The sequence below is a fragment of the Bidens hawaiensis genome, unplaced genomic scaffold (assembly GCF_021521415.1).
Source record: "Bidens hawaiensis isolate Kalapana, Puna unplaced genomic scaffold, B.hawaiensis_p1.1 tig00057825_1, whole genome shotgun sequence".
Classification (NCBI taxonomy): domain Eukaryota; kingdom Viridiplantae; phylum Streptophyta; class Magnoliopsida; order Asterales; family Asteraceae; genus Bidens; species Bidens hawaiensis.
This window is the reverse complement of record NW_027500430.1, coordinates 19,762-31,976: the sequence shown is the minus strand read 5'-3', so window position 1 is coordinate 31,976 and position 12,215 is coordinate 19,762. Positions and strand designations below refer to the sequence as shown.

The following is a 12,215-nucleotide window of genomic DNA, read 5'->3' as shown; positions in this document are numbered from 1 at the left end:
GCTACAATGCTTTTCTTGCTGGAGATCTGATTCAACCAGTTGTAGCTGCTAAGCTAGATCAAATCCATCCTGATGATGTGATATCTCTTGGAAAATAGCCATGGCAGTGTTTAGAGCGATGAAGTTTACCAAAAGAATAGGCAAAAATATTTGGAATGTGCCAGCTAACCAGAAGGTGGGATTTAACAAAGATACTCTAAGGTGTTATAACTGTCACGAGCCGGGTCACTTTGTTCGTGAGTGCACGAATCCAACCAAGGAGGGAAACAGAGAAAGGGCATTGGTTCCAGTGAGTAATGCGATGCAATTGGTTCAAATGAGAGCGAGCGGGGATTGGTAGCTCAACAGTTTTCTTGGAATGACCAGATGGCAGCTCTCAACATTAGCAATCGGACTGCTAATTTTGCCCGGATTGATGTTGCTGAAGAAGAAAATGATGCTGAAGAACAAGTTAAGGATCTTCAATTTGCCTTCATGGCCTTCGCTTCTTCTAGCTCATCCGAGGTAAGTTTTGAATTATGTTCTCAATCTTGTGTTAATAAGGTAGATTTATATAAATCTCACAATAGTAATATGATTAGAGAAATGGAGGGAATGAAACATGAAATATTCACTCTTAAGAAACTCGAAAAGGCTTTAAAAGAAAACTAGAGGCACAACAAAAGGTTTTCTCAAATCCTCAATCCGATTTTAGCATAAAATACTGTCACCACTTAGATGCTAAACAGAAAATTACTGAGCTAACCGCTGAGTTAGAAGCCTCTAAGGTGGAGATTGCTAAGTTATTAAAGTTTGAAAATGCTGAATTTAACACTAAGAAATTCGATGTCTCTAGTGATGTTACTGAGTCAATGATTAAGAAGCAATTAAAATGGAAGGAAAACAAGGGTGAGGGTATTAGGTACAGTGTTGTTCCCCCTCCATATAATGACAACTACACTGGGCTTCCTCTTTCCAAAGAAGATGAAGAAATGGAAAAGTTATGCAGTATGGTAAGCCAACTGCAAATGGTAAAAGTGCTCTTGGTTCAGTAAAAGCTACTGAATCAACCTCAAGGGTGAATGATACTAATGTGTTTGCTTCACGTGCAGAAGAAGTATGTTGAGGATTGGACTGATGAGGATGATGATTTACCTGTTTTGAATAATTAAGACATTAATTGTAATGTTTCGTTAAATTTGCCTGTTTTGAACTCTGTTGCTACTAACGTTTGTGTGGGCTCTGTTTTGTAAGAGCAAAGACAATCACGTGGTTGATTCTGTTAAAAATTTTAAAAATGGTTGTGTGGTTTCGAATAAATATGATAAAATTAAAAGTCTCCATAAATCTTTATCACCTACGTTTGTTAAAGAAGGAAGTTCATGTACTAATAATTGTGATAAATCAGATGTTAAGTCCAAAGCGGGACAAACCAGCTACACAACAGAACAAGACTAGGAACTGACCATAATAATTTTTATGTTAAAAGGAAAACATGTTTTAATTGTGGCATTTCTGGTCACATCGCAAGAAATTGTCTACACCGTCCTTATGTCCCATATTATGGATATCATAAGAGGAATATGCCTTGAAATACCTTCTATAAGTTTAATTCTAATAAATCAAGGTATTATGAGGAGAATCCTTCTAACAGTGATTGGAAAAGAAATAAGGCTGACATGTTAAGATCTCATCAGACCAAGCCTACCATGTTTCAAAATAGTGATGGAAAATCGGTTTCGGTGCCGAGACCCAAGTCGGCCTCTGGATCGAAATCTTTTTGGAATTTAAAGTCAAATGTGTTTTCTGTCGCAAGCCGGAGACAAAGTTAACCGTTTATGCTAATAACATAGTTTTAAAACCCAAATATAAATGGTTGCCTAAATCTCCAGTTTCCAAGCCATCAAAAAATTCCTGCTCAATCTTAGATAGTCAGGAAGACATGTCATGGCAGCTCACGCTTAGATAAATCAGGCATACCCAGCACTACTATGGACTGGGTACCAAAGTCTAATTAATCTCGCACATCGTGCAGGAACAACTATGGAGGATATCATCAGACCTTGGTATGTTGATAGTGGCTATTCCAGGCACATGACAGGAGACATCTCCCAACTGTACGGAATTCAAATATTTAATAGAAGGTATGTTTCCTTTGCGGGAGAAGAAAAGGGAAAGATTACACAGTCTGCTCAGCGTCTCACAGATCTGTTATAAAGGTTTTTCAACTCATTTCACTAACAAAGAGTGTCTTATTTTAAAACTTGGTATTATCATACCAGAATATTGGGTTCTTTTTTGATCACAAGGATAATGCCTACGTGATCGACATGAACAAAAATGTTCCAGATGAAATTACCTGTCTTTTTTCAAAAGTGTCGGAACATAATGCCATGCTGTGGCATCGTCGTCTTGGTCATGCTAATGTAACTTTAAATCGTCTTGCTAGAAATGATATATTCTGTGGTTTACCCGTTAAAGATTTTGTAACAATTGAAAAATGTGTATTTTGTGCTTTAGGAAAACATCATCGTAAATCTCATAAGCCAAAACTGGTCAACACTATTTCCTTGATTTTTCAATTACTTCATATGGATTTGTTTGGTCCGGTTCACGTATTGAGTCTTTCTCGCAGTTCTTATTGTCTGGTTATTACTGATGACTACTCACGTTTTACTTGGGTATTTTTCTTATCTAAGAGTGAAACTGCAGAATTGATAAAACACTTTGTGGTGGTTATGGAGAATCAACTAAATTTGTAGCTGAAGGGAATTCGCTGTGACAATGGCACAGAATTCAAGAACTCATCGTTGAATTATTTTTGTGTCGAAAAAGGAGTACTTCAACAATACAGCTCAGCTCGTACACCACAACAAAATGGTGTTGCTGAGAGAAGGAACAAAAATCTAATCGAGGCTGCAAGAACTACGTTGTGTGACTCGAGGCTACCTTTGTTCTTCTGGGCTGAAGCACTCAATACCGCCTGTTACGATCAAAATCGGGTGTTGATCAACAAATCACAAATGAAGACTCCCTATGAAATTGTTTATGGTCACAAGCCAACGGTAGCACACTTTCGAGCTTTTGGATGTCGTGTACTCTACTAAATCTCGAATCGACTCCAAAGTTTGGAGCTAAAGCTAATGATTTCTACTTTGTTGGATATGCTACAGAGTCTACAACAAGACAATAAAGCAGACAATGGAATCCTATGATTTGCGCTGGCTAGAAGAGAATGAGACTGATGCTCGTGTCGGTCCTGACTGGTTATTCAATTATAATGAACTGTTTAAGCCATTTAATTTGTTTCCAGTTGTTGATGCTGAAAACTCAGACGCAGGGAGTTCAAATACTGTTGATGAAGAGGACAATATGACTACTGATGCGTGCTGTTTGAGTGTGGCTTGTAAAATATAATGGATTGGATATTTAGCTTTTTGCACAAGATCATGTTTTAAATTTATAAAAGTGATTTCTACAAAGACTAAACACACACAAAGTAGGAAAGTGTACCTATCTATATGTAGAATAGTATTGGTAAGAACCAAGTATCGATCCGTGGACACAAATGTTTCTAATGATAAATCGTTTTTTTACTTTAATCGGAGGTTTTAATCATTTTGGGGTTAATTTATGAACTTTTTATAAAATATAAATGCTTATATATAATATATAGTGACCAAGACCAGAGATTCTAAACGAGTTGTTCAATTATGCGAAGGTTACCATCTAAGATCAAGAATCCACTCCATTTTAGCATTGATAATTAATATTCAAACATGTGGTAAACTTGCCATAGCAATATATGATAGATAGCTCCTTAAGCCTTAAGTGAGCATATTTGGCACTAAGGTGGTAACATGCGCATTTTAAAGTCCACCCTTTCCTAATGTCATGTCACCTCTATGATGTCAATTTAAGTTGGCAAGTAGTTTCGCAAAGTAGAAAGATTAGGATTGACTTCGATTTCTCAAATACCAATTCTAACAACTTCGGGTGGTTGTAGTTTAGTCACACAACCTCCCCTTGGTTGATTTATGTAGGTTATAATTACACATTCCATTAACATATGATTTCTTTAACTAGCATGATATCCTAAGCAAAGCCATTTTCGGATAACATTACCAAGACTTAGAGAAATACATCATAACCTATATCTCATCATTCTATGTACAATATAAGGATCCTTGTTTCGATAATGTATCAAAGTATTTCTATCTTTCAAGAACATGAATCGATCATGAACGATTGCCAATAGGATTGACAACCACCATCTTTGAATTAGTGATTTAAGATGGTGAAACATTTCTCTTCATGGTGTAATACAACCATGTACTTATCAAGTAAAACAAAGCTTCTTCATAGATTTTAGATGGTAAAAGGAGTTTAGCTCATAATGAGCATGATGATAAACATTAAGATGAATGATGATAAAAAATATGTGATTAAACTTGGAACAATCTAACCAAATGCATATGAATCTTCCTTCTTAATGATGATGATGATGGTTGATGGTGATGACCTCCAAGCCTTCAAACTCTTCACTAAATCTTCTATGTGAGTGTTAGTGTGTGTTTTTATAAGAGAAAACCGGATAGAATTCTTTTCAAGGCACCCTTCTCAAATGACACAAGATCCTATATTTATAGGATGTCTGGAGATAGAAGCATGGCCCAGTGCTTTATTAAGCACGGCCTCGTGTCTACGTGTCCCAGTTGCATGTTGTCAGATCGTACATGATGACTCACCACGGCCCCGTGCTTCCTGAGGCACAGCCCCGTGCTTTTTAGTGACATGTGCTAAATTCATTTTGTCTTTTCTGGTTTGTCCACGGCCCCGTGGTTGAGAGGCACGGCCCGTGCTTTTGTGGCTGGTAGATTTTTGCTTTTCTGGTGTTTAGAAGCATCGGGCGTGTTTCTTGAGGCATCGGGGAGTGTTTCTTTGTTTTTTTTTGTGTTTTCATCTGTTTTTCTTCGTCTTTTCGCTTGTTTCTTCGTTTGGGGCTTGGTTTCACCTGAAATTTCATTTTATTATGACAAGTTGCTTTTTATGCTATATTATTTGATAGAAATTGCAGTTTTTAGAGATTATTTGATGCCGAAAAGATGTATAATTTTATGTACATCAACTATTGATTTTCAAAAATCTCCTGTGCTAAGTATAGATCCGTCAGAATCATTGGATAGTGCTCAGCCATTGTCTGCAAGTCAACGGGAAAGTGTTACTGAGACTGTACCTTCACAAGAATCTCCTGAAGTATGTAAACTGCACACCACTAAAACTTCTATGACCAATATTTCATCAGTTGAGGGGAGAGTGCCATTCGTCAGATTTTTGTAGCACCCTATTACCAGATGTCATACCAAATTAGTACATTGCCAGTACCTCGTACTCGCACAGTACTGCGGCTTCTGGATGGAAGAACCCACTCTCTGAAATCCTTGACGATCCGACAAATCAGCCAACTAACAATCCCGTTCCTGATCATTCTATTCCGACAAGAATTCAACGAGATCATCCAATCGAAAATGTCATAGGTCCCCTTGAAACAAGCGTCTCAACCAGAAGTCAGACAAGACACATCAACAGTTGCTTATTTTCTTGTTTCATCTCTTAGATTGAGCTTAAGCTTGTTGAAATGGCTTTGCAAGAACCAAGTTGGGTGGATGCTATGCATGAAGAATTGAATCAGTTTGAGAAACTCAAGGTCAGGAGATTTTTTGAGTTGCCTGTTAGGAAGAAAGCTTTAGATACAATATGGATTTTTCGTAACAAGCAAGATGATACCGGGGTTATCATTCGAAACAAAGTGCGGCTTGTGGTTCGTGTCTTTCAACAGGTTGAAGGTTTATTTTACACTAAATTGTATGCTCCAATGGCTCGTCTTGAGGCCATTTGTATTTTCTTGGAACATGCTTCCTACATGGGGTTCACGGTTTACCAAATGGATGTCAAGACATCATTTCTGTATGGAGTAGTAAAGGAGGAAATTTATGTGGACCAGCCACAGGGTTTTGTTGACTCAAAGGATCCTACTTACGTTTACAAGTTAGACAAACCTCTCTATGATCTTCATCAAGCGCCTCGGTCATGGTATGCAACTTTGACGACTCATCTACATGGGCATGGGTACAAGCGAGGAACCATCGATCAGACTTTTTTCCTTAAAACAGTTGGGAAAGATCTAATCTTGGATCAGATTTATGTCGATGATATTATTTTCGGATCCACCGGTACTGCTCTATGTCGATGATATTATTAAGTGATGAAGAATATATTTGAGATGAGCTCGTTAAGGGAGATGACAACATTTCAGGGATTACATGTTCGTCAGAGATCGACATAAATTTTGCTACATCAAGGAAAATACGTCGAGGACATGTTAGCAAAATTCAAGTTTCAAGATTCTAAGAGTGCGGCAACTCCTGTGGCGGAGAGACCTCTTATTTCATCTGATCCTGAAGAGAACTCCGTAGATCAAACATACTATCGATCGATGATCGGATCCCTGATGTATCTCATCTCTAGTCATCCAGACATCATGTTTGCTATCTGTTAATGCGCGTATTTCTAGGCTAATCCTAAACTTTCTCATTTAATTGCTCTTAAAATCATTTTTAGATATCTGAAAAGGCAACCGAAGCTAGGTCTTTGGTATCCCAAAAATTCAGAATTTGATTTATATGCAACATCAATTGCTGGATTACGGTTTGAAATTTCTTGACACTCCAATCTTTTGTGATAATGATAATACCATTGCTATTGTTTCAGCATTCTAAAACCAAGCATATTGACATAAAAATTCATTTTATTCATGACTGTTAAGACCAAAAATTGATTCATCTTGAACAAGTTCACACTGACAATAATGTGGTGCACTAATTTACAAAACCAGTCGGAACAGCCATATTTAATATGCTTGTAGGGTTTCGTAAAATGCATCGTTTCAACGATTGAATCTTTTTGAGGTTAAATTTGTACATGAATTTTTTTTCTTTCTGTTAAATTTTTTGCACAAATTTAGGGGTGGAGAAAATTCAAAAATACAAAAGAGTGTGCGTGTGTTCTTATACAATTAATAATCTAAAAACATTTTTGCACTCTCTTGCTTAATATTTTTCGGTTACTTAAGTATGAGGGACATATACTTGTATATGTTTGGTTCTGCTATCTACTTGTAGATACACAAGATAGCCATTCACCTGAAGACTGGAAGTGATTTGGGCGACTATTGTGTGTTTTATTTAATTCTTTCGCTTAAATGTGTCTGTTGCTTAAGTTCGAGGGACATGTATATTTATATGTTTTCCCGTTGTCTACTTGTAGATATACGGGATAGCCATTTACCTAAACACTGAAAGTGACTGTGGCGACTAAATTTTTTTTTAACGAAAGGTCTTCTAAATAACTACTTGGGAAGTGATATGATTATTCAGTTAAGAGCTTTATAGAAGCTCAAAATATTTTCAAATGAAAATTTGATCCAACCTTTGGAAAATGATAGATAGATTGATTATGTGTGTCAAACGTGTGAAGTTACTAGGCTAAAAAGGCTTTTGAACAGTCATTGATTTGTATGGTAGCTTTCCATGATACGTAAAAGTTGAAGTGATTTAAACTAAATCTGCTAAACTTGTTGTGGAAAGTCATTTTGAAGACGTGTGCATGTCTTTAGATACATCTCTCCGAATGATAGGAAAAAAAGCAATTAACCAGACATACACAAGCCCGTTAGTGTCTTGATCACCAAAAGTTTTATGTTTCTTAGTTATTGTGTTGTAAATAGGGTTCAAATAAAAAACAATTGTTTTGTGAGAAGCATGAGAACGCTTTAAAATAAAGTACAACACCTAAATATAACACTATAACATGTAAATAAGATAGTATATAACTTTTAGAAACTACCAATCTGAACCACTATATCCTAGATCTAATGGTGTACATCAGTTCTTATGCTTCTCACAAAACTATCGTGTTTTATACTAACCTACCCATATATATATATATATATATATATATATATATATATATATATATATATATATATATATATATATAGCTTAGGTTCATTACAGAAGTATTCTTACTGCGAGATGTGGGAGAAGTAATTATAACCAATCATGTATTTTCTTTTTGTTTTCTTTTTAAATTATTTATAGAAGGGTATATTAGTAATCTATTAGCATATTATATTAGGTAACTATTAATTATGTTACTTTTTCATATATGATTTTTATTTTGTAAAAGATGATTTATTTATTTCTTAATCAGCCGTTCACGAACAAATTTCTACCCAGTATTCACAATCCCAGATTTTTGGCCACGCCATCTGTAATTCGATTTCCATTGCAGATTTTCTGATAATCGGACATGTCTAACTCGAGAACAATATTCATCAATCAACTATTCAGCCTAATTTTTGGCTGCCCTAATTCGTCAATTTGTCATGACTTCAATATGCAAAGGTATTTACAACTGGATGATACATCAAATCTGCATCAGCAAACCCAGGTTTGATTTAATTTTTGTATTTTCGTCTTCAGTTGTTCTTTTTTGGGCCTTAATAGCGTTACTTCATAAACCATATATCTGCTTCCTTTCGTTTTATCGATTATTTTTTTTGGTATATCAAATTCGATATAGCACCTCCAAATGATGATTTCTATATGGAATTATCAATTTCAAGACATTTAATGTTTATTCTAGTACAATAGACTGGTTGATATCTATTAAATTCACAAATATTAAGAATATTAGTGTGTCATTGAGTTATATTTTGTAATGAAAGATCAAATTCATTAATTGTTAGATACTTAACTGAAAATATAGTCAAACTTCGATTAAGATCATTATAAAACTCTTGATTTTCCTGCATTCATCAACATCACGTCTTAGTTTTTCACTTTATCTTCCATATTACTGGTAAAATACTCTGCTTTTATAAGTATTCTCATTAGGTTTATTAATTGTTGATCTTCTTTGTTCATATTGTTATCTAAACAGGATCAATGGAAAATGAACCAAGTATACATCATGCTAACTCAAACAGCACCCTGACTGATGATTTTGACAGTAAGTTCCACATCTTAATGAAATTGTCATTTAATGAAATTGATACATCTGTCATGATAACATAACCTATATTTGTTCATACACAATCTTGTTACTGCATTAGGATATTGTTTTCATTTTTAAATTGTTTGTTTATCTTTTTTATTCACCTATATTTTAATCATTTGTAACAGTAACTAGGGAGGTTCCCGAGATACACACCATTTTGATTGACACTAACCAGTCATTAACTGGCTAGTCAAGTGTTCAACAGGATTCATGTGTCGTATTGTTTATTAATGTTGATTTCAAATTTGTTCTTATTATCCGGCTATTACTTATAAATACCCTTACTGTAAATGTTTTTATATGCAAAAGTTGTGCACCCAAACTGTATCTACTCACCTAACGGGACCAAGTATTGGATTCCAAAGGTGCCATCTGATGAACAACCTTCAATTGGCCTACATTTTAAAACCTGGGAAGATGCGCTTGTTATGTATAAGGCATACACCAATAAAGCTGGTTTTGATGTACGGGTTTTGAACTAGAACATGGATAAAATGTGTCATCTCTCATAGGTATACAGTTTGTAGCAAAGCCGGCAGCCCACGTGTAAAAAACGTTGATACCATGGACACGACATTGTCCTCTACCAAGCGGCGCAACACAATATTAAGGTTACGGGTTGCAACGCGTGTATTAGACTTAAGGTTCCATCAACCTCAGAAGGATTCGAGATATATCATTTCGAAGAGGCCCATAATCACGGACTGGTTAGTGAGCTTAATATGGACCTAACAAGAGGACGAAGACAGTTACAATTCTCATAAAAGGAATTCATTAAAATTTTCCAATTATGGGTTTTGGTCCCACAATTGCTCTCCGTGTTCAGGTGTCTTTGATGGGTGGTCAACACTTAGTTAGAGGATCAAAGAATGATTGGAAGAACGAAACGCGGGATGTTAGGTGTCTTATTGCGTATGCGGAAGCTCAAATGGTTGTAGACAAGTTCAATATGCCTCATTTGGACAACTATTTTTCCCAACACAAAGTTGTCGATGGTGAGTTACAGGGACTCTTCTAGGCTGATGATATATCTAGACAAAACTACAATTTGTTTGGCGAGGTGTTGGCTTTCGATGCTACCTACGGCACAAACAGGTATATAATGATGTCATTAGGTTTTTAAATAGGTTTTTTAATAATTTATTTTAATGCTTTTTTTACTATAGGTATTCCATGATATTCGTGCCTTTCACGGGAGTCGAGTGCCACAAGAAATGTGTATGCTTTGGGGCTGGCTTGATCCATATGAGACAATTGATTCATACCAGTAGTTATTAAAAGCATTCCTCAAAACTCATGGAACGCAACCACGGTTGGTTTTAACTGATTAGGACCCAACAATGAAGCAAGCGATTGCAACCGTTCTGACCGAATCAAAACATATACTCTGCATGTGGCATGTCACCAACAAAATTCCTGTCAAGGTATGTATCTGACTTTCATTTTAATACCCACTAAAATATGTATGGGTTGGATATTTTAATTCTATCATTATATTGTGTATGTTGGTATAAATTGTGTTTGCATATATTGGTTAGATATGTTAATAATGATTGAAACCGTATGCTTCTTTGTACCACTATTTGGTACACACTAAAATAAAAACAAAAGTAATCGCAACATGTAATCTGTATTCTATAATACATTAACTTGCTCAGTCATAGCACATATAATTATCACATTACATGTAGGCTATTTTTTTTATCACACTTGTTTGTGTTAAAATCCTCTATTTTAAAATAATAAATGTTTTTTACATTTTTTTAGCAAACGTGTTGTTTTTCTTATATTATTGAGTCTACCAGATATAACATCAAATTGATTTCTATTTGTATGTCTTTTTTATAGATAAAGGGTGATTCAAAGCGTAATGAAAAGATTAAGGCTCGTGTTCATAAACTAGTTTGGAACGTTTTCATCAAAGCTGAGACTTTTGAATCAAGATGGCATGATTTGATTGAGGAATTCAACTTAGGTGACAACAATTGGTTAACTGACATGTATTAGGCAACACTGGGTTGCTGCTTACTTTAGAGAGTTGCCTATGTGTTGTTTGATGAAAACTACATCCAGATGTGAGTTCGAATTCTCAGTTCAAAGTATATTCTTGCGTGGGAACACTCTGGTTGAATTTATGAATTGCTTTTAAAAGGCGTTGAATGCTCAACGTCATGCTCAACGACAATTACAACATAAAACTACAACCGAAACACCACCATCGAAGACCCACTTGCCAATTGAATGCCATGCTTCCTATATACAATCAAAATTTTTCAAGAGGTTCAGAAAGAGATTTGTAAAGGTCTTTATAATTGTGCTTGTGATCAAATCGAGTCAGATGACATATTAAACATCCACCTTATCAGTTACAAAGATAAAAGGAAGGGTGTTGTCGGCGTTTTTAAGGTTAATCTTTTACCACTTAACAACATAAATTTGTTAATTATTATTTTTTTATATGCATCAAGTAATCACCCTTTTCTAACGTATGTTGCAGGTGACTCACAATCCCACTGATAATACATTTGCATACTCGTGTAAGGGGTTCACTCACATTGGCTACCTATGTAGACACATCTTGTTTGTCTTCCAAATCGAGCAAATTGATGAAATCCCCGATAAATACATCCCAACACGGTGGAAGAGTAAGGTCTTACCATCATCACTTTTCAAAATTGAAGCTAGATATGGTGTTCCTCTCGATGTAAGATCTAAACTAAGACAACAGTTTTATCTTTAACCGGTCAATGTGCTGACCGTACACGAGGTAACATAGATCTACTTCAATCCTTGGTCGACCAAATGCAACAGTTGAGGGATAAAATATGGGGGAAAATCCCTAAAGAACCTTCCTATAACAGCAAGTCTACCATAGTACAAGATTTAATTGGATACAAGATACCTGAAACTATCACAATAACTGCACCCAAAGGCATAAGAAACAAGGGTTTTGGTTCTCGCAAGCGCAAGACAGGTCTTGGGGTGGAAGCGAAGAAGAAAAGCAAGAAACCAAAGATGTTCCGTAAAAATTGTAATAAACATGTTCGTGGTCATGACTCCCGTAACCATCACAAAGTTCTTCAAGCAAAGGAGCGAAGACGTAAAGAACGGGAGCA

The 12,215-nt window shown here is 35.6% G+C and overlaps 2 protein-coding genes across 2 annotated transcripts; both read left to right on the top strand.

Moving 5' to 3' along the window:
* Positions 1 to 366: 366 nt before the first annotated feature.
* Positions 367 to 6,232, top strand: LOC143602045 (uncharacterized). Its single transcript, XM_077079293.1, has 6 exons — positions 367 to 504; positions 819 to 992; positions 2,742 to 2,911; positions 3,153 to 3,385; positions 5,144 to 5,235; positions 5,672 to 6,232. The coding sequence occupies exons 1-6, from the start codon at positions 367 to 369 to the stop codon at positions 6,230 to 6,232; spliced, it is 1,368 nt and encodes a 455-aa protein (XP_076935408.1).
* Positions 6,233 to 9,889: 3,657 nt separating this feature from the next.
* On the top strand, positions 9,890 to 11,106 carry LOC143602044 (protein FAR1-RELATED SEQUENCE 5-like). Its single transcript, XM_077079292.1, has 5 exons — positions 9,890 to 10,030; positions 10,118 to 10,194; positions 10,266 to 10,317; positions 10,431 to 10,523; positions 10,948 to 11,106. The coding sequence occupies exons 1-5, from the start codon at positions 9,890 to 9,892 to the stop codon at positions 11,104 to 11,106; spliced, it is 522 nt and encodes a 173-aa protein (XP_076935407.1).
* The last annotated feature ends 1,109 nt before the right edge of the window (positions 11,107 to 12,215 follow it).